Here is a 23,833-nt window from a genome sequence, read left to right on the forward strand (position 1 = left end):
CTTGTGTGTAATTTTAAGATTTACCATTTACAGCGAAAACAGAACATTTGCTAGTTTAGAGCCCTGAGGGACTCCTGCTTACCGGCAGCGGTTCCGGTAGGAGACACAAAGAGTCTCCTTTGTGTCTCCTACCGGAACCACCGCCTACCGGTCCGCTGGTCATCAAATTATTGTCTTATGAATGAGACAAACACACAAATATATCCATGAATTCAAGTCTCCATGAGGTGACTAATTGATAGAAAAAAAGTATTGTTTTGGGTGAACTATCCCTTTATTTTTTTTATAATTTTTATCCCGCGATTTTTGTAACCCATTTTTTTCACCCGGTGCCAATTTCCTAAGTGATCCTGGGCACTACACCAGCCCTTAACCAGCGCTACACCAGTCCCCCACAGCCAGGGAGGCCAGGGCCAAGCTCATGCTTCCTTCAGTGCATGAGAGCCAACTGACCTTCTTGTCACCTAACAGGGGGGAGTTTCCCTGGTAGGACGTAGCGCGTGGAACGAACACGTTATTCCAACCAGTTCCTTTCCCCTCCATCAGGCGCCCCGGCTGTCATGGGGGAGGCGGTATAGCGACCAGGATTACTACATGTTTTTGTGAGGGTATTAACTACCCTAGGAGACACGGGGAGAACATGCAAACTCCACACAGAGTAGGCCCTTTCACCAACCCCACCTAGGGTATGGGCGCTGATGACGCGGAGGAGAAGGCACGCCCCCAGCGCCCACAGCTATCCCTTTAAGTGGTTAAGTCTATCCAAGATCATTAAAAACACAATACTATGGGTGTCATAATGTGCCTGGTACTCCAGGGTGTCATGCCCTAGGTCAGGATATGTGGTGTAGAGAAAAAAAATGTGGCACGGAATTTTAAATGGAATTTTCTGAATCTACGGCACGTTTAGACACAAATACCATGATGTCTATGTTGTGTTCCCTGACCTACACTAACCCTAGCTAACCCTTAGATTAGGGCATCATGGCACACTGAAATAACAGCCTCATTATTGCACCGTGTGATCGCCGTATAGGCCTGGAAATGAGGTAGAATATTGTGGAAAGGTTTTGAAGATTCCTTGGTAAAAATGTGTGGGCACACATTCTATTAAATGCAGCACATTTCTGCGTTGACAGTCCTCCCCGCGTATCTCCAGAACTGTCCGACCGATCCGCCTCAGACTTGGGCTCTGTATCGACGAGAAGCAGAGGGAGCGATGGGCCCAATGGGAAGTCGGTGGGATTGTCGGTTTCTAATAATATAATATAGTCGGTCCTGCTTCCTTTTGTCGTTGTACATTTGCAGTGAAATTTACATGAAATTTGTCTTCTGCATGTTCACCCATCCTATGAGGAGTCAGTGAGCGATATTAATGCACCCATCCAATCTTCTTGCACTGGGTGTTCGGGGTAGCTCAGTCTGTAGAGCACTTGCCTTTTGGAACGCAAGGTCATTGGTTCGATCCCGGGGCACCTGTGGTGTGGCGCTCCACCTCAGCACATTGACCTTCTCGTCTGATACCGACAATAAGCCTCTCCGACCGACTTACCTACTAACACAGCACACTCAGGGTGCAGTTAGGGGTTAAGTGTCTTGCTCAGTAGTCTCGCGTAGCCAGACAACTATTCCACAATCTCTGAATGCTATATAGAGTCTGGAACTACACTTCCCAAAGTCCGAGAGAGGAAGCTGGCACTTCCGTTCACATATATTTTTAAATATCTTTACATTTTATTTTTTAATTTCCATTTCTGCTAAGCAGGCAGCTGAATATACTTAGATGATTTGTATTTATATTAGGATAAATTTGTGCGACTGTAAAGACGAAACAGAAGTGTGGAGGAGGCTTCACATCCGGTTTATATTCTAATCCTGATCAGAGCTTCCGAGTCCCAGACTGTATGACCGGAAACATTTGAAAATTGTGGGAGGCAACAGTCTGGCAACGCGAGACTACTTGCTCAGGGACACTTGGAATATACTATAGTATACTATGATAATGGTTACCCACAGAGTCATAAAACAACTCTCGGAAATCTCCGCCCATTCAGTTCTGTGGAGTTACTCGCCTCGTTTTGCATCGTCTCGCATGCACAGTAGTGTCACCTCCGTCTGCAATCTTGTGCACAAGCTTGTGAATCGACCCCATTGGTCAGTTTTTTGCTCGTTCATGTATCCGGCCCCAGCTGTGATATAGGCTGCACTTCCCAGAGTCGGCCACCAGGAGAGCGTGTCGGTTCTGGGGGGCCTTGTTGTGGTTACCGCACTGCGTACTCTGACGGGCGTGCGTTAACCGATGGGACATGTCTCCTAGCTCATTGGTTCTCAAAGTGGGGTCCGGGGACCCCCAGGGGTCCCAGGGGGTCCCCAGAAAAATGAGTTAATGTAGCGTCACAATCACTTTAGCCTTATATTATACTTTTAATATTCAAAAAATAGCAGATATACAAGCTCACAGCACGTCACTTCGTGAAAGCGTTGAATTTTGAATCTAAAGGGATTTAGATAATCTTTCAAGAACAGATTCTGCTCTCCGCTTGAATCTGTTGGGGGGGTTCGTCATATCGCGTACGCACTGGCCTATAAGTGGGCGTGCCTTCAGATCAGGAAGCAGGCCGCGCTTTACCCAATCAAATGTAGTGGGCGGGATTTACGTGTGTACCGATCCTTCCCCACTAGAAACAAACTAGAAACTAATTTAACAATAGCGTCCTCGGAGCAGACAAAACCACGGAAAGATATTCACATTTTAACTTGCTCTTTCATCATAGAAACAAGTGGGCTTATAACCAAAACGATCCATGTTCTCTGGGAGAAGTGGTGTTAGTGTTCCGTGTAGAAATATTGTTAGTGGGAATGAAAACATAGTCGCACCACCGGAAGTGAAAGGCTGAAGGCAGACCAAAACCCCGGTTTCCTTGCGCACGTGTGCTACGTCGACTTCCTCCCAGAGCCAACTGAGATAGTAAAAACAGCAGAGGGCTCTGTTTTTCCTTTTCATTTGGCGATGGGTTCCCAGATTGGGATTTAGAAAACATTTTTAAGAATGGCCTCAGGTCTTAAACCCAGTCCTCATCCTCTCCTCCAACACAGGTCTCCCTGGACAACTGCGTGGAGGTGGGCCGCATCGCCAACACCTACAACCTCACCGAGGTGGACAAGTACGTCAACAACTTCATCCTCAAGAACTTCCCCTCGCTGCTCGGCACGGGCGAGTTCGTCAAGCTGCCCTTCGAGCGGCTGGCCTTCGTGCTCTCCAGCAACAGCCTGAAGCACTGCAGCGAGCTGGACCTGTTCAAGGCCGCGTGCCGCTGGCTGCGCTGCGAGGACGGCGGGCGCATGGACCACGCCGCCAAGCTCATGAAGAACATCCGCTTCCCGCTCATGAACCCCCAGGAGCTCATCAACCACGTGCAGACGGTGTGTGTGTAACCCCTATATTTTGGTTCACTCCCAGCAGATTGACGACGCCACACTTCTCTCAGGTTCACAGCATTTATTGCAGGGACGTGCACAGATAGACTCTAGGTGGTGCTAGAGCACCTGCCCTTTGCCCTCTTGACCAGAAGTGCCCTTTTGAAAAAAAAGGAAAAAAAAACGTTTTTTTTTTTTCAGTTTACAGCAGGGGTCTTCAACAGGGGGTCCGGGACCCCTAGGGGGTCCTCAGAGTTACTACAGGGGGTCCGCCAAATCTTTATGTGATATGATTTTTCTTTTTTTACCATAACCACTCGAAACCTAGCATCCCTTTTCTGAGGAGAACTTTAGCCAAAAATAGACGATCTACAAGCCCACAACGCCTCGCGCTGCGAGGCGTTGTGGGCTTGTAGATCGGCTATTTTTGCCAAAGAGGTATAGGTGTAGAGGGAAAAAAGAGCAGACCAAGTAAACAAAAAAAAGTATAATTTACTTGAGCACCTGCCCCTCAAAATGTCCGTGCACGCCACTGATGTATTGCCAACTCTGTCAGACAACAACAAGACAGTGTGGCTGGTGGTGTGGATTATCACAGACACAGCTCTTGCCCATAACAAGGAAATGCAGCAGCGGAAAAGGGGGGCGTGCTGGCCGAGCCTTGCATAGAGTAACAGAATATACACATGAATTTTGACGGACTTCAAACACAATAACAACTCTGTTACAGGTGGACTTCATGCGCACGGACAACACCTGCGTCAACCTCCTGCTCGAGGCGTCCAACTACCAGATGATGCCCTACATGCAGCCCGTCATGCAGTCGGAGCGCACGGCCATCCGCTCGGACTCGGCCCACCTGGTGACGCTGGGCGGCGTGCTGCGGCAGCAGCTGGTGGTCAGCAAGGAGCTGCGGCTGTTCGACGAGAAGGCGCACGAGTGGAAGGCGCTGGCGCCCATGGACGCGCCGCGCTACCAACACGGCATCGCCGTCATCGGCAACTTCCTGTACGTGGTGGGCGGCCAGAGCAACTACGACACCAAGGGGAAGACGGCGGTGGACACGGTGTTCCGCTACGACCCGCGCTACAACAAGTGGATGCAGGTGGCGTGCCTCAACGAGAAGAGGACCTTCTTCCATCTGAGCGCGCTCAAGGGACACCTGTACGCCGTGGGCGGGCGCAACGCCGCCGGAGAGCTGGGTGAGTCGGGGCGCGCTCGTTAGTCGTTGGACCCCCTGGAAAAAAGGGGGGGGGGGGGGGGGGGAATCCTTCTTTAATCCATTAAGACCATTAATCTGTGTCATTTTAGATTTGTTTGGCTATTCGAAAAATAGCAGATCTACAAGCTCATAGCCCGGCACCAAGTGCCGCGCTATGAACTTGTACATATGCTATTTTAAAAAGAAAAACTTTGAATATATATATATTTTTAAAGCAAGCATTTGTAACTCAAATCTTTGCTTCTGGTGGACCCTGGAACAAAATATTTGACAAAGGTTCGCTTTAAATATATATATATATATATATATATTCAAGATTTTCACATTTTCACAATTGCAGATCTACAAGCGCACTCGGTGCCGCCCTATGGGCTTGTATATCTGCAATTTTTTTTATAGCCAAAGAAATCTTAAAATAACACAGACGCGTTCCCGGTCTCAATAGGTTAAAGGGGATAAGTGATATTTTTTGGTAAAAATATATGTATTAATATTAAATATAATAATAATAACAATCTATGTTAATCAAATTTTTGCTTTAAAAAAATCTATATTCAAAGATTTTCACGATTTTTCACAAAAATAGCAGATCTACAAGCTCATAGCATGGCACTAGATCAAAAAGTAGATCAAAAAGTACATGTTATACAATTTTGCTCAGCTGCTGATTAAGCTACTACACATAAAATACATATCAAAATAAATAAAAGCCACCTTATGGTACCTTTTATCTTCTTCTGACTGCTTGATTTGATAACAAAAAAACATTTTAGGCTAAAGGGTAACGGTACTCTTTTAAATGGATACAGGATAGGTGGGCACAAGGGACATCTGGGCACCAAGACGTAAAATTGTCTATTTTGTCCAAAATGTTAAAAATAAAAATATTTGAAAAACAGTCTTACAGGGTTAACCCTTTAAGACCTGAAGCCGATTCTACAAGTCTCCTAAATCCCAACAGTTTTCTGAAAAACCTATATTTCTATATCAGTGGTGCTCAATCTTTTTCATGTCAAGGACCCCCAAAATTATATGTTTTGGGCCGCGGACCCCCATCAAAATATTTTGTTCCAGGGACCCCCCAGAAGCAAAGATTTGAGTTAAAAATGTTTGCTTTAGAAATAAATATATTCAAAGATTTGCACACATTTTCACGATTTTTCAAAAATAGCAGATCTACAAGCTCGTAGCGCGGCACTCGGTGCCGCGCTATGAGCTTGTATATCTGCTATTTTTGAATAGCCCAAAGTGTAAAATAATGATTTTTAGCTCAAATCTAAAAATGACACAGTTCCAGGTCTTAATGGGTTAAGTAAGTCCATTTGCCAGGCCTTTCTAACTGTGAGAACAGGTTGGTTGGCTATAATGTATAATCGCGTCTTGGACGCCGGCATTTTAATTGAGACGATAAACTGTGGTCAAGCGAGAAGATTGACCGCTGGAAGCGGTATTACAGCGAGGCATAAGCAAGGCCCCCGTTATGTATGATTTACCGATTACTTTGTGAATTTGTATTCATGGAAAAACAACTATTTCAACCCTCAGCACACAGTATGGTAAACAAGAGGCTCTGCTTCAGCTAGATAGCAGCACCCTGCGCGAACCCATTAAAACACAGGGAACGCATCTGTGTAAAGCACTTAAACACATTATTCTATACTTTGGGCTATTCAAAAATAGCCGACCTACAAGCTCATAGCACGGCACCGAGTGCCGCGCTATGAGCTTGTAGATCTGCTATTTTTTGGGAAAATCGTGAAGATTTGTGCAAATCTTTGAATATACATATTTTTTTTAAATCAAACCTTTTTAACTCAAATCTTTTCTTTTGGGGGCGGTCCCTGGAACAACATCTTTTCAGACGGGGGGTCCATGGCCAAATAGATATCACTTTGGGTGGTCCCTGACATGAAAACGTTTGAGAACCACTGATCATAGCAACATGAGTTTTTTTTTTTTCAGAAAACAGTTTTTAGACATTGTGTGCCATCCATAACTTAATCCATTAAGACCGGGAAAACATCTGTCATTTCAGATTTTAATCACTTTAACCATTATCTATTAGCTATTTTTGAGCGGTGCAACCGCTCCTATAAGAGGGTTTAGGACCCATCCGTGGTGAAAGTTTTTCTTTCCGTCGTGAAAATGTGTCTTTCGCTGTGACGCCATGCTGTGGAAAACACGCCCATAGGCTAAAAAAAGAAATCACACCCGCAGCACGTGCTGTGATTGGCTAGCGAGACACATGATGAAATTAACTTCAAACTTCGCAGACGCGTTGTGATTGGCTAGCGAGACGCATGATGAAATGAATAACTCATAAATATCACCGCTCACTTCACTTTTTTTTTTTAAATCGTCCTTTTTACGTATGTTGCTATAATATCAGTGAAACCCCCAAAAATGATATGTATTTGACCGCCGACCCCCATCTCAAAATATGTTGCAATAGGAACCCCCAGAAGCAAAGATTTGAGTCAAAAACGTGCCTTTAAAAAAAAATCTGTATGTTCAAATATTTGCACAAATGTTCGAGATTTGTTTTAAATGGCACGGATCTACACGCTTGCCATGAGCTTGTATCAGCTATCAGCTTTTTTTTGAATAGCCAAAGTATAAAATATGACATCTAAACATCTAAAATGACACAGATATGTGTTGTTACCCGAATTGAGTGGTTTAGATTGTTAGAAATCAAATGTAAGTGTTATAAATCTTCTCTCCATAGTCTCCGGTGCATTTCTACTGTACTGTACGGTCCCCTCACACCTCTCCTTCTCCATGTGATATAAATATAACTCAGTGAGACTGAAGGTGTGAAATGCAGTGACGAAGGCTCTGCCTGCATACATTATCATGTATCCCCACATCTATACAGCATGCTCTGCCTTTTAACCCTTAAGACCGGGGAAGATGCTGTGTAATTTTGTGATTTATTTGGCTATTCAAAAATAGCAGATCTACAAGCTCATAGCGCGGCACTCGGTGCCGCGCTATGAGCTTGTAGATCTGCTATATATATTTATTTATTTTTATGGTGAAAATGTGTGCAAATCTTTGAATATTATATATATATTTATATGTTTTTGTAACCCAAATCTTTGCTTCTGGGGGTCCCTGGAACTAAATATTTTGAGATGAGGCTCGTAGCGCGGCATTCGGTGGCGCGCTATGAGCTGTCACAACAGACATGTTACAGCAGACATTTGCTCAGTGTAAATGATTGATTGATTGATTGATTGATCGACTGATTGATATTGGACAAAATATAATTTATGGCTCATCATCATCTTATTGGTTATTTAATGAGTTTCAAGTAACGATCATGCAAAAAAATCTAAACATTAGCAAAATGAGCAACTCAAATGTAACCAACGGACCCATACAGGTAAGATTGGTTCCATGTGTACACACACACACACACACACACACACACACACACACACACACACACACACACACACACACACACACACACACACACACACACACACACACACACACACACACACACACACTGATATTTAGGTAAAATAACCACTGTAGTGGTTGCCAGAGTAGTTGGTACGGTAGTTGAAGGGCAGACACACCAACTTGGCCTACACGTGACATCATGTCTACGTCACATGTCGGCCCCCTAACCAATATAAGTCCTGCCGCAGAGTAGGACTGCGTTCTTTTACAGGGTGAAACTATATACAGACTTGTGTGTGAAATGGTTCGTTGGACGATGCACCTAAAAGGGCTTCCAGGGGTACTGTATGATGCTGCTGTAGCGGTGAAGCACAATGTGTACTGCTTTAGAGGGGACTTTATCAAGTCCAAGTGTCGGACTGAAGTGCATGTCTTCAACACGGTGTCTTTATGCTGGATCAAGTGTTCCACAGACACACCTGGAAGAGGACAACGTGCCCTTGTGGTTCGCCCCATGCGCAGTAGCCGCACAGCTGTGCTGATAGACCCTTTCGTCTATATAACTCTCTGGGGGGGAGTTACTGACACTGGGAACTACAGCAAGGTGCTTTATGCATTTGAGGTCAACTCCCACAGAATGCTCACACCCAGGGTTTCTGGGAATGTTCCAGAGGGGAGGGAGGGCCACTCAGCCTGTGTCTTGGGGAAGGTCATGTTTATCTATGGAGGAATGAGCCAGACGGATGAGGATGATGTATACCATAATGACACCTACAAGTTGGACACCACCTCAATGGTCTGGTCTTTAATTAAGACCAGAGGAACTCCACCACAGGCTTCTTTACATCACTCTGCCACCATCATCGGGACCAAGATGTTTGTATTTGGGGGCCTCGACGACGACGGCAACTACTACAACGCCTTCAGTGTGTTTGACACAGAGACCAACTGCTGGCTGAAAACGCCTTCTGCACAGCCTCCTACAGCTGAACGCGCCGGTCATTCAGTCTTTGCCTACAATGGAGAGCTGTACATTTTTGGTGTCAGCGGGGGCGGGGGCCATGGCCAGGACTTTAATGATCTGTGGAAATGCAGTCCAGCCACCTTCACCTGGAAGAAGGTTCAGTCCGAAGGGAATGGTCCATGTTTAAGAACTTATCTCACAGCATGGAGTCACATGGTACACTGTTGCATGGTGGGAGATTGCGTCATCCTCTTTGGAGGATATGGATCCGATATAGAGGCCAATGGTGACCTGTATGTCTTAGACTTGAGTCCTAGCCTGAAGACATTGTGCAAGCTGGCAGTTATTCGGTACGATCTGCAGCGGTCTGAACTCCCACACAACATCAGGTGGGAACTGGCAGCCATGACGACCAAGACAAGAAGTAACAGTCAACTAAAAAAGAGGGGAAAAGTTCAAAGTAAAAAAATAAAATCACACCCAGTGTGAAGTGGGCGGTGTGTCATGTGTTTCGCTAGCCAATCACAGTCCTGAATTTGCAAAGACAGCCAATCACATTACAGCTAGTGGTGATGACACTAGCTGTAATGTGATTGGCTGACTTTGCAAAAGTATAGATTTGCATTGACTGTGGAAGGGTTAGGGTTGTAGACTGCGTTGTAGACTATTGGCCAATCACGGTGCAGGATTGGTCAGTGTCCAAACCTCACTTATAGGGGGCGGTTACACCGCCCCAAAAAGCAGATAACTCCATACTGTATATGGAGTTCTATGCTGATGTGGTGAGGTTTAAACGTATCAAAGTAGCCGACCACGCCAAATGGAGGCTATGGAGCCGTTAAGAATGAGCAAGAGAATGCTTGTTAAAAACCTTAAAAAAGGAAATAAAGACATTTGAAGCAAAACATTTGTCAGGGAAACCGACGACGCTGAACTCACTTACTTTTCAGCATAATTATGTAAAAGTAGAACCTGTGTTCCAGTGGATCCAATGTAGTTATTATTTAGTGACGAGCTCAACATTCATAAAAACCCACAGACACACACTCAACCACGTTCACTTTTAGAATGTCTCAGAAATAGGGACAACAGCCGATCTATCGACCATTTCCGCTACCTTTTTCCGCGACACTCTTATACGGCTATAATATATGTAGACCGGGAAAGTATCAGTGTCATTTTTTGATTTATGTTGCTATTCAAAAATAGCAGATATACAAGCTCGGAGCGCGGCACTCACAAGCTTGTAGATCTGCATTGTTTTTTTGTTTGTTTGTTTTTTAAACATTTTGTGCAAATCTTTGAATATAATATATATTTTTAAAGCAATCATTTGTAACTCAAATCTTTGCTTGTGGGGGATTCTACAAATGTCTTCTAAATCCTAACAGTTTTCTGTAAAACGTATGTTGCTATAATCAGTGGATCTCAAAGTTTTTCATATCAAGGACCCCCAAAATTATATGTATTCGGCCGCGGACCCCCATCTCAAAACATTTAGTTCCAGGGACCCTCCAGAGGCAAAGATTTGAGTTACAAATGTCCGCTTTAAAAATATATATATATATTTATTAACAAGATTTGCACACATTTTCATGATTTTTCAAAAATAGCTGATCTACAAGCTCATAGCGCGGCACTCGGTGCCGCGCTATGAGCTTGTAGATCTGCTGTTTTTTAATAGCCCAAATAAATCATACAAATGACAGATGCGTTCCTGGTCTTACCGGATTAATTTCTAGAGGAAATAAACATAAAGTTTGAATAATGGAGATGTACAAGCCTCCTGGTTCGGCCGACAGCAACAACGGTTTATCAATTATGACACCTGGCTATGACTACGCACTAATTAAGAGTGTCTGTCTCTCTCTCTATAAAAAGACATCCCGGCTCGCTCCTAACGTCACGTCTCCATGGCGACATTACAGTCCTGGCAACAAACCACCTAGCGTGTCTGTCACAGCCAGCGGTGGCTCTTCTGTGGCTGACAGGTTGTTGTCATCGCTCTGTGGAACAGAACAGAGAGGACGCCAGGCATTGTTGTGACAATTTATATAGATGAAACAAAACGACACTACGAAGAGTGCATTTTTTAAATTAACACATTCAGTGCCATTAAAAAAACATTGTCTAGTTGCCACAGTGGCGCCGAATTTTGTAGCCTGGGATCCAGCCTGATTCGCTACGTTCGGCGGACTTGTTTCTCTCTCTTCGCTTATCAGTCTGGAATGCACCCCATTGACTCGTTTTGCAGAACTACACTGGAACTACATATGTTACGTTAGGCAACGTCGTTGCTGATTGGATGTTGTTCAAACGAATGACGAATCACAACGATCACACTGTTTTTTTTGTCCCGTCCCGCACCACAGACCAATCAGAAGCCACGGCACGACTCGAAACGTTTGCCATGTCCCGCCTCCCTTGGAGATAGGAGGCATTCCAGACTGAGAAGCGAAGAGAGAAAAAAAAGTCCGCCGAACGTAGAGAAGCAGGCTGGATCCCAGGCTACGAATTTTTTGTGTTTTCACTCACCTTTGAAAAATCATAGAATATTTTCAATGAGGAGTGGTTTTTCCCCACAACAACAGAAAGCAGGGGGAAAAAGGCGTTTTCTTTTTTTTCCCAAACAGGAATAAAAAGTGGTGTTTTTTTTTGTGATCACGTGGTTTTGCTGCCTCTGTGCCCCCTCAGATGGTATTCCAAGGTATGGATATTTTTTTTTAAACATTTTTTTTTACTCAAGTCTTTGCTTCTGGGGGGGTCCCTGGAACAACATATTTTTTGACGGGGATCGGTAGATAAAAACATATCATTTTTGGGTGGGCCTTGACAAGAAAAAGTTAGAGCACCACTGATGTAGCAACAACAGTTATTCAGAAATATGAAGACATTTGTTGAGACATGTGACAGTTACAAATGTTCGCTTTAAAAATATATATATCAAAGATTTGCAAAAATGTTCAATTTTCTTTTTTTTTATTGAAGATCTACAAGTGCCGTGCTACGAGCTTGTAGATCTGCTATTTTTGTGTCTTTTCCCGGTCTTAAAAAATGGTTTAAATCCTGGTTCCAGGCTCAGCTCACACACCCACACAGACCTCTACACTGGCTCATTTGCAGCTGTTTTGTCCTGCTTAGAAGAGTTTTTCTTGACCTACTTTCTACTAATACTTGTATTTTATGTTTTTCTCCTCCATCCTGCTTTATGCCCCCCCCCCCCCCCTCTAAAGCCACTGTGGAGTGCTACAACCCCAGGACGAACGAATGGACGTACGTTGCCAAAATGAATGAGCCACACTACGGCCACGCAGGGACAGTCTATGGAGGTTATATGTATATTTCAGGTGAGTAAAATGGTTGCATTTACTGTATATGTAGTGCCTTTTATCCAAGGTGCTTCACCAGGCAAGGCGCCCACCTGCTGCATCGGGAGGGGTTCAGTGTATTGCTCAAGGACAATGGTGTAAAGTAACTAAGTACATTTACTCAAGTGCTGTACTTTTTTTACAATTTTACATTTTTTACAATTTTGAGGTACTTTTACTTTACTGGAGTGTTTCCAATTGTCAACACTTTTATTTCTACTCCACTACATCTCAGAGGCAAATATTGTACTTTTACTCCACTACATTTATTTGAAAACTTGAGTTACTAGTTACTTTGCAGGTATAAATTATTACATTATAAAAGATACATTAACCACTTGAGCCCTGTTTCATACCTAGGCTATTTGAAAATAGCAGATCTACAAGCTCACAACGCGTTGCGCTGTGAGCTTGAAAATTTGAGCTACTCCAGTAAAGTAAAAAATACCTCAAAATTGTACTTAACCTGGAACTGTGTCATTTTTAGATTTGAGCTAAAAAGCATTATTTTATACTTTGGGCTATTCAAAAATAGCAGATATACAAGCTCATAGCGCGGCACCGAGTGCCGCGCTATGAGCTTGTAGATCTGCTATTTTTGAAAAATCGTGAAAATGTGTGCAAATCTTTGAATATATATATATATTTTTAAAGCGAACATTTTTAACTCAAATCTTTGCTTCTGGGGGGTCCCTGGAACAAAATATTTTGGTCCGTGGCCAAATACATATCATTTTGGGGGTCCTTGACATGAAAAGGATTGAGCACCACTGATGTAGAAACATACGTTTTTCAGAATACTGTTGAGATTTAGGAGACATGTAGAATCGGCTTCAGGTCTCATTGGGTTAAGTAAATGTACTTACTGTAGTTACTTTACATCACTGGGGGAAAAAACACACCATTATGGAGATAAGAGGTTTCTGCCTCCCGACAGCAACTGTTTTTTTGGAACTTTGCCCAAAATAGGGCCACCAGCTCCATGGAGGGGGGGTTAATGTGATTAAAGGTCTGTGGGACCAGAGGGTCACGCTCCACTCACTGAGATTATGGGATTCTTTTTTTTAGGGCAACACATTAGTGATGGAGGCTTTTACTTTGAAGAGCCATCACTACTTCACTCACTGCAGCACACATATATATTCAAAGATTTGGACAACATTTAAAAAGAAATAGCAGCTATGAGTTTGTATATCTGCTATTTTTGAATAGCCATTAAGTGTTTGTTTACATTCAACACTGCAGGGATTTCTGTGGCTTCATCTTGTGTTGAAGAAGATCCACATCTCTATATCCATAAATATGTTTTAGCTTCATTTAGAATAGGGTGATGACTGAGTATCTTGTTAAATAAAATGTAAATTAAAATGTGGGGTGGGTTATTTTTTTATGAATAATGCTAATAATAATAATTGTTCATAGTTATTACCATAGGAAAGTGATTACTTATACACTCCTCTGATTGAGAACGGAGTTGATAGCGGGGACCGAACAACCTGTTCCGACATACGGCAGTTAATGTGGTTTTAATCTCATTTGACAACGCATGTGTGTGTGTTGGAGGTGCAGTAGGTCTGGGGACGTCTATCTTAACCCATTAAGACCTGAGGGTGATTCTTACTAATGCCTTCTAAATCCTAACAGTTTTCTGAAAAACATATGTTTCTATATCAGTCGTTCTCAAACTTTTTCATGTCAAGGACCCCCCCAAAATTATATGTATTTGGCCGCCGACCCCCATCTAAAAATATGTTGTTCCAGGGACCCCCAGAAGTAAAGATTTGAGTTAGGCCCGATCCGGGGTTGGTCCAGACAGAGTCCAAGACTCATCAGATGTGGCGGACTCATCAGGGGCGGCCATAGCTGAGTGGTTAGTGAGCCTATAGGGAGCCAGAGGCCCTGGTTGCCCCAGGTTCGATTCCAGGCCAGGTCAGCAAATGTGTTGATGAAATGAAATTTGTCCCTGAGCAAGACTCTTAACCCCTAATTGCTCACAGGTTCTCATTGGAAACAAGACCGCAAGGACTTTCATGAACGACCTGTTAAAAGGAATTATCCTTACCCATGTCAGGGCCGCTTCAAACTCTCCAAACATTTCCTCTGTCATCCCTTCTAAATAGCCTAGTCAATTTCCTCCTCGTGCTTTAGTGGTGTGTGTGTAACAGATTCACATCATCCTCCTCTGTATGTGTGCCCACATTGTATTGTTCAAGTTCTTCCCGATTCACTTGGCTGGTGTCTTCTTGATGGTGACGATGGTTCTATTGTACCATTGTTTAACCCATTAAGACCTGGAATTGTGTAATTTTTAGACTTGAGCTAAAAAGCATTATTGTACACTTTGGGCTATTCAAAAATAGCAGATATACAAGCTCATAGCGCGGCACCGAGTGCCGCGCTATGAGCTTGTAGATCTGCTATTTTTGAAAAATCGTGAAAATGTGTGCAAATCTTTGAATATATATATTTTGAAAGCGAACATTTTTAACTAAAATCTTTGCTTCTGGGGGTCCCTGGAACAAAATATTTTGATGGGGGTCCGCGGCCAAATACATATAATTTTGGGGGTCCTTGACATGAAAAAGATTGAGCACCACTGATATAGAAACATACGTTTTTCAGAAAACTGTTGAGATTGAGGAGACATGTAGAATCGGCTTCAGGTCTCAATGGGTTAAACCACCACTCGTCATCGTCTCCAAACATTTCCTCTGTCATCTCTTCTAAATAGTCAATTTCCTCCTCCTCGTGCTTTAGTGGTGTGTGTGTAACAGATTGACATCATCATCATCTTTATCCTTTAGCCCACATTGTATTGTTCAAGTTGTTCTTCCCTATTTACTTGGCTGGTGTTACTTGGCTTGGCCGGTGTCTTCTGAACCATGACGGCGACCTGGCCTAATTATATCTGCACACACGTCATGCCAAGTCCGGCCTCTCTGCCCTCTCCTCTCCTCTCCTCCCTCCCCGCTTTGCGGCCCTAACCTCTAGTCACATCCTCCCAACCTCGGTCATGTGATAAAGAGGTCAGACTGTAGACCTGTATCTGGTTGCTATGGCAACCTGCCAGATCAGGCTGAGGGTCTGATAGGCGAATCAGAGAATCAATCAAACCGAGAGTCCGATCACTGATGGAGGTGAGGTAAGATGTCTAAAACATAGTCTGATCACTGATGGAGGTGAGGTAAGATGTCTAAAACATAGTCTGATCACTGATGGAGGTGAGGTAAGATGTCTAAAACATAGAGTCTGATCACTGATGGAGGTGAGGTAAGATGTCTAAAACATAGAGTCTGATCACTGATGGAGGTGAGGTAAGATGCCTAAAACATAGAGTCTGATCACTGATGGAGGTGAGGTAAGATGCCTAAAACATAGAGTCTGATCACTGATGGAGGTGAGGTAAGATGCCTAAACATAGAGTCTGATCACTGATGGAGGTGAGGTAAGATGCCTAAACATAGAGTCTGATCACTGATGGAGGTGAGGTAAGATGCCTAAAACATAGTCTGATCACTGATGGAGGTGAGGTAAGATGTCTAAAACATAGAGTGTGATCACTGATGGAGGTGGGGTAAGATGCCTAAAACATAGAGTCTGATCACAGATGGAGGTGAGGTAAGATGCCTAAACATAGAGTCTGATCACTGATGGAGGTGAGGTAAGATGCCTAAAACATAGAGTCTGATCACTGATGGAGGTGAGGTAAGATGCCTAAAACATAGAGTCTGATCACTGATGGAGGTGAGGTAAGATGTCTAAAACATAGAGTGTGATCACTGATGGAGGTGGGGTAAGATGCCTAAAACATAGAGTCTGATCACTGATGGAGGTGAGGTAAGATGTCTAAAACATAGAGTCTGATCACTGATGGAGGTGGGGTAAGATGCCTAAAACATAGAGTATGATCACTGATGGAGGTGAGGTAAGATGTCTAAAACATAGAGTCTGATCACTGATGGAGGTGGGGTAAGATGTCTAAAACATAGAGTCTGATCACTGATGGAGGTGAGGTAAGATGTCTAAAACATAGCCATAGCTCTGATCAACAGTCTGTGACGGGTCATGGAGGCATGTGGAGTGATCCTGTGCTTATTATTATTATATATTTTTTATTTTTTTCGAAAAAAATGTTCAGAACCCAAGATATCGTGATTTGAAGATTTGCTGCTCCATTCACTTCTTGTTTAACATCTTAGTGAAAAAGGCTGTATCTCACTTCCTAAGCACTTTTTTTTTACAATGTATTTTTGGCTCTGGCACTGAATGAATTAATGGGTTAAATGTGTTATGTGATTTTTGGTGAATTATATTCACTTACACGGTTTGAAAGATGCGACGGATGATGATTTTTCAATATCTTGATGCTGAATATTTCATGGTGTTCCTCAACAACAAAAAAAAAGGTTAGGGGTTTCTCATTTCCAGGCAATTTAACATTATTGCCTCGTCGTGTTCTTCTATCCACCTTATATGATCTGTATTGGGGGGATAAATCTTTGTTACTATGGGGGTGTGGCTCTGTTCACTCAACCAATGAAAATTAAATTAACTCTCGTTTTGAAAGAAGTTCTATTTTTCCGGGGGGGAGGGGACGTTTTATATTTGATAGATACAGTGGAAAGAGAGACAGGTAGATGTGGAGAGAGAGTAGGGGAGTGACAATATCAGAAAATGGTTTCGGCTGGCCAGGAATCGAACCGTAGACTGGATGAGCAGGGCATTGTGCACGCGGCCCTAACCACTTATAGCTGCCGGGTCACCCCACCTCTCATTTTAGATCTTTAGCTTTAACCATTATTTTATACTTTGGGCTATTTAACCCATTAAGACCTGGAACTGTGTCATTTTTAGATTTGAGCTAAAAAGCATTATTTTACACTTTGGGCTATTCAAAAATAGCAGATATACAAGCTCGTAGCGCGGCACCGAGTGCCGCGCTACGAGCTTGTAGATCTGCTATTTTTGAAAGTTTGTGAAAATGTGTGCAAATCTTTGAATATATATATATTTTTAAAGCGAACATTTTAAACTCAAATTTTTGCTTCTGGGGGGTCCATGGAACAAAATATTTTGATGGGGGTCCGCGGCCAAACACATCATTTTGGGGGTCCTTGACATGAAAAAGATTGAGCACCACTGATATAGAAACATACGTTTTTCAGAAAACTGTTGAGATTTAGGAGACATGTAGAATCAGCTTCAGGTCTCAATGGGTTAAAATTAGCAGATATACAAGCAGCTCGCAGCACGGCACGCGCTTGTAGATCTGCTATTGTTTTGAAAAATTGTGAATATTTTTTAGCTTTTTTTAAAGTGAACAATTTGTACTAAAATCTTTGCTTCTGGGGGATTGTACAAATGTCTTCTAAATCCTAACGAATGTTTTAAACATGTTTTTTATGTTGCTATAGGGTTAGTGGTTCTCAAACCTTTTTCATGTCAAGGACCCCCAAAATGATCTCTATTTGGCCGCGGAAATTGAACCACTATAAACTTTAAGCTGATAAATGATGTTTGTGGAGTTCTCTCTGCTGATTGGATAAAATTGGTATTCCAACATTCAATATTTTCTGTGTTCTAAAGCCATGGTTCTCAAAGTGGGGTCGGGGAACCCCCAGGGGTTCTTGAGGGAGTTCCAGGGGTCGCCAGCTAAATGATGGATAGTTAGGAACCAAATGGACCCTTATGGGTCTGTAACTCTGAGAGTGTACAGATGGAACCAAATGGACCCTACATTTGTACACTCTCAGAGTTAAATGAACATAGATTTTACAATATAAATTGGGGTCCCAGAGATATAAATGCCATTAAATGGGGGTCCGTGGCCTAATGCATGTCAAACTGGGGGGGTCCTTGAAATTAAAATGGTTGAGAATCACTGCTAGAGCCGTAAACACCTTCTATTATGGGGGTCCCTGGCATATCTTTTCAGAGAGATATAAATGCCATTAAATGGGGGTCCGCGGGCTAATAAGTGTCAATTTGGGGGTCATTGACATGAAAAAGTTTGAGAATCACTGTTCTAAAGAGCTGGTGAGAGTGGAATAGCCCTGTTAATGAACAAACACTCTATATTGTATAATGATTACTTTTCTTTCCAAACAAAAAACAAAACATCACTTCCACCCCCCTTCCACCCCCATTAAGTCCACATTTAGCTGTGTACATACTGTATCCTTCCTACACTCTTTTATCGTCCAATAAAACACAATTAGTCTTTTTATTAAGAACAACACATTTCCACTGTAACAGTGTTCTAGCTGTAGCGTCATCACAGCTCTGGGGAGAACAGTCACCGTCTCTCTATGTCCACCGTGTGTGTGTGTGTGTGTGTGTGTGTGTGTTGGGGCGTGTGGGGGGTGGAAAAACTACTCAATTCCTTTACTTAATTAAAAGTATCATTACTGCAATGTAGAAACACTGATACAAGTCAAAGTCAACATTTACTTGAGTAAAAGTTCAAAAGTATCGGCATCAAAATATACTTAAAGTACCAAAAGTAAAAGTAGTCGATGTACAGAATGTCCCATTTCATGTCCCAGTTCAAAATGTATACAGATCTTTTGAAAATAGCAGATCTGCAAGCTCACAATTCGTCGCATTGCGATTTGCGACGCATTGTGAGCTTTTAGATCTGCTATATTCAAATAGCCGAAATATATATATATATAAACCTTAAGTGGTTAGTGTATGTATAAAAATCTAAAAAAGCAACTAGTAATTCAAGTGGAGTAAAAGTACAATATTTGCCTCTGAGATGTAGTGGAGTAGAAGTAAAAGTACTGAAAATTGGAGATACTCCAGTAAAGTAAAAAATACCTCAAAATTGTACATAAGTACAGTACTTGAGTAAATGTACTTAGTGTAAAGTATTACACCACTGGTCGACGATGTCCAACTATTTCAGAGTGACTTTTTTTTATTTATTATGGTTTTTTTTGGGGGGGGGGGTTCTTTTGCTTGTCAGGCGGTGTGTTATTGTGTGTGTGTGTGTGTGTGTGTGTGTGTGTGTGTGTGTGTGTGTGTGTGTGTGTGTGTGTGTGTGTGTGTGTGTGTGTGTGTGTGTGTGTGTGTGTGTGTGTGTGTGTGTGTGTGTGTGTGTGTGTGTGTGTGTGTGTGTGTGTGTGTGTGTGCGTGCGTGCGTGCGTGCGTGCGCGCGCGCGCGCGCGCCTTGTCTTGTCTAATCCCCTCCCGTTGCTCCGTGGTGACAGAGTCACCTCCGCTGGCTTGTTCACTTCATAGGATTGAAAGACAAATCCTCTCCTCGCTATGGAGATGAGTCCCTCTTCCTCCCCATGTGTGACTAATCCTACGTGACGGCAGAGAGGAGGAGAGGAGAGGAGAGGGAGAGGAAAGGGAGAGGAGCGTGGATGGAATGAGAGGAAGAGGAGGCGCTTGTCTGCTCGTGTAGGAAGACACCGTTAGACTTGATTTATTACTTTGACGTATTAATCCATCTAGACCGGGAACGCATCTTTGTCTTTTTTTTTTCAATTATTATTTGGGCTATTCAAATGTAGCAGATCTACAAGCTCGTAGATCTGCTATTTTTGAAAAAAAAAAAGTTTTTTTTTTTTTTTAGTAAATCTTTGAATATATATATATTTTTATAACATTTGTAACTCAAATCTTTGCTTCTGGGCGGTCCCTGGAACAACAGACTTTACAAAAGTTTGCTTAAAATAATTATATATTCACACATTTGCACAAATGTTCACGGTTTTTCAAAAATAGCCAAATAAATTTAAAAAAGACACGGATGCATTCCCGGTCTTAATGGGTTAAGTATAAATCGGGAAGAAGGAGGAGGAGAAAAAAAAGCTGATCTACAAGCTTGGCACGCGTCGCGGCCACGATGCCTGCTGAGCTTGTAGATCAGCTGTTTTTTGGGGGCCCGGGGGGGGGGGGGGCGGGGGGAGGAGGGCGATACCTGCCGCGCAACGAAGCCCAAATCAGGTGCTTATTATCACAGGTAGAAGCTGTGTTAATCCCCCTCCAGCTCCTGGTGCTTCCATCTGCATGCTTCACAATAACTGTAGATTTGTTTTTTTTTTATGAACCGTGGCCCTCTTTCTTTCTTTCTTTAATTTTTTTTTTCTCTCTTTTTCTTTTTTTCATTGTCTACCTCATTTCAGCTTCTCAAAAAGATTAAGAATCACATTGGGTTAGGGTAGGTTAGGGTAGGTTAGGGTTGGTTAGGGTAGGTTAGGGTAGGTTAGGGTAGGTGAGGGTATGGTAGGTTAGGGTAGGTTAGGGTAGGGAGGTAGTCTTAGCTAACAGTGTTTAAAAACCAATTCACCAGAATGTTAACTCCGTATTATTTGGGATGTCGCTTGTTTTAGACCCCAGACTGTTCAAGAAAGCTTGTATTGTTGACTGACCAGAGAGAGAGAGAGGGACTGAACGCTTGTCTTTAGCTGAGTCACAAAGCGACTGTGTGTGTGTGTGTGTGTGTGTGTGTGTGTGTGTGTGTGTGTGTGTGTGTGTGTGTGTGTGTGTGTGTGTGTGTGTGTGTGTGTGTGTGTGTGTGTGTGTGTGTGTGTGTGCGCGTGCGCGTGCGTGCGTGTGTGTGTCACACTGTCTGTCAGTCTATCCGTCCGCAATGACTCAGTACTCGGTGTCATTATCCAATCACAGCACAAGGCCGTGAAGGTGAAATAGTAGCTCTCTAAATCAATCATGTGACACACGGTGCAGTTTAGTGGTCAAGGAGCTCTCTGGCAAAAAGCGTTTCACTGTTTTAAGTAACCCACGACTCTATGTAAATTACACCACTGCTGAAAAGCATCCCGGCCCAAACATTCACATAACTAATAATTGGGCCGTGCAACCTGGAAATGACCGTAATAATCCTAAAACGGGAGCAAAAATATTTTTCAAAAAAAGTGGTTTGTTTTTGGGGGGTTTTTGGGTGGCCCAGTGGCCCAGCGGTCCAGCGGCCCACCGGACGTATGCAAAATGGCCAGTCCGCCCCTGCCCTCCCGGTGGGGGCTCCTCACAGACAGGTGAGCCAGTAGGATCCAACAACAACAGCAGTGGCAGCACAGAAATGTGTTGGAATTAATTAGCATAACGACTACGTTGGAAGAACAAAAAAAGTGCTAAAAAAATGCATTACAAAAAATGGTGTCTGCTCTAAATTTAGAAAAGAAGAAAACAGTTGCTCTCACTGTCAGGTGAAAACAAGCAGCAGGCACCGCGGGGGGGGGGGGGGGCGGGGGGGATTGGCAATGACTACAACAACAGAAATTGAGGAGACAGATGCTATGTTCATTGTTTATCTGGTATCTTACAGTTTCAATGTACAAATGTCTTTATTTTTATTTTCTTGTTTTTATAGAAATTGTTCAGACTGATGTCAGGTTCCTGATTTACTTGTGATGACCTATAGTGACCACTAGAGGCACTACACTGTCTCTCTGCATTTGATGTATGTGTTAACCTTGTTTATTGTGAGTTGCTCTGGATAAGAGCCTCTGCTAACCTTAATCCTAAACCTAACCTCACAAAAACTATGCGTAACGTGATAAAAAAAAAGAAAAAAAACTGATTTTGCAGCATGATTCGATCCCGTGACATTGGAACTGCTAGTATAATGACTACCGTAGCATGCCATGGAGGCAGCAGGCAGAACGGGGCTTTGTAAAGTTATCTGAACGTCTAAACTCAATTAATATCGCCTGCCTCCCATTGTCTGGGAGGACGTTGCTTGCTTCCCATTGCCTGGGAGGCGCTGAAGCGGTATAGGCTAAAGAATGATGCGTCTGTGCTATATATGGAACTATACGGGAGATCGGGCGGGGCTTCCCATCGCAACTGGGCAGGGTTTTCGCCCTACTGGACTTGGGAAGCCCCTTCGGTGCGGTCGTTGTGACATTATAATACAGCCTGAAAACCTTTCTTGTGGCTTGCCTCACTAATCATTAGACAGCCAAACCCAACCTCCTGGGATCGAATCCCGCTGTTTTTCTAAAAAAACGCAGACTATTGTTTTTCGCCGCTAAGTTTTGGATCGTGACGGAGGCGCACCGTCTCTAGCAAACTTGAGCCACGAGAGGCACCGCCGAGACGGCTAAAGCGAGCGAGTCGCCGCACAGAACGTTGCCAAGTTCGCTTGAGCCAACTCGCCGCCGTCCGAGTTATGTACCGATAGGCGCAGAATCGTAAATCATGTTTTAGGGAGAGCGTTTGCACACCGACTGCCACTCAAAGTGACTACTGGCCAATCACAGCCTGTCTTTTCCGGGCGCTCACATAGCTTGCCGCGTGTGTCCGTTGTGCGGGTTAACCCTTTAAGGCCGGGAAGGGAACGCATGTGTGTCATTTTAAGATTTCTTTGGCTATTCAAAAATAGAAGATATACAAGCTCATAGCGCGGTGCTATGAGCTTGTACTGTATATCTACTTTTTTTTTTTATATATTTTTAGATTTTTTGTCCGCGGACAAATACATATTATTTTGGGGGTCCTTGACATGAAAAAAGTTTGAAAACCATTGATAATATAGCAACATAGGCTAAGTAAAAATAAAAAAATAAAAAACACTTTAGGAAAAAAAATAATATAGGATTTAGAAGACATTTGTAAAATCCCCAGAAGCAAAGATTTGAGTTAAAAACTTTCGCTTTAAAAAAAGTATATCTGCTATTTTTATATAGCCAAGAAATCTAAAAAATTACACAGATGCGTTCCCGGTCATAAAGGGTTAAAAGGCTCTCTCCTGCATCGTGACCCGTGCTGAAAGGCAGTTCCGTGTCGGTGTGTGTCAGGTCACATTCCTGCAGCCTGGCCGCTGAGCTGTCTGAAGGCTTCACGTCAGTCTGTTAGACCTGACAAACACAGTCACCCACACAGAGCACACATGAGCACACTGAACACTGCAGACTTTAGTGAATAAAAGTACCGTTTTGACCAAATCTGTACGGTTGAGCGGTCATTCTCAATCGTTTTAATTTCACGGACCTCCAGTTTGATATCGTTGCTGTCAGGTAGAGACCTTGTCTAGTCCAAAACCATTCATTTTTAGTATTTTTATATACAAAAAAAATCATTTTCAGTGTGAGCTTGTAAATCTGCTATTTTCACTCTTGTATGATGAAGTAGGGCATTAATTTACGAAAAATATGGAGATATGAGGTTTCTGCCCGACAGCAACGATATGTATTAGGACCACAGACCCTCATTTGATACCATTATCTTCTTTCAGGGATCCCTGTTCTAGACTGTAACATCCTCAGTGTTAATTTAACTCTGAGAGTGTACTAATGGAACCATATGGACCTGTAGTGGCTGATAATTGCTAGTATATAGTAAAAAAAAAAAAAATACATATGTATTGTTTTGTTATGGTTAGTTGCATGGTGAAACTATAAACTATAAAGTAATGATGTACAATGTTCAGTGGAGATTAGAGTAAAACATGGACGCACAAAATCACTAAATAGA

At 43.0% G+C, this 23,833-nt stretch overlaps 1 protein-coding gene across 3 annotated transcripts in view; it reads left to right on the plus strand.

The window, feature by feature from the left end:
- Window positions 1-23,833, plus strand: part of klhl13 (kelch-like family member 13) — a 104,708-nt gene that overhangs the window by 74,898 nt on the left and 5,977 nt on the right. For all 3 annotated transcript variants that reach the window (XM_084073754.1, XM_084073753.1, XM_084073755.1), the window contains 3 exons: window positions 3,097-3,423; window positions 4,148-4,619; window positions 12,251-12,364. In XM_084073754.1, coding sequence (XP_083929880.1) covers window positions 3,097-3,423; window positions 4,148-4,619; window positions 12,251-12,364 — 913 coding nt within the window. The remainder of the gene's footprint in view (window positions 1-3,096; window positions 3,424-4,147; window positions 4,620-12,250; window positions 12,365-23,833) is intronic.

Source organism: Gymnoscopelus microlampas, assembly GCF_963454915.1.
Source record: "Gymnoscopelus microlampas genome assembly, chromosome: 12".
Classification (NCBI taxonomy): domain Eukaryota; kingdom Metazoa; phylum Chordata; class Actinopteri; order Myctophiformes; family Myctophidae; genus Gymnoscopelus; species Gymnoscopelus microlampas.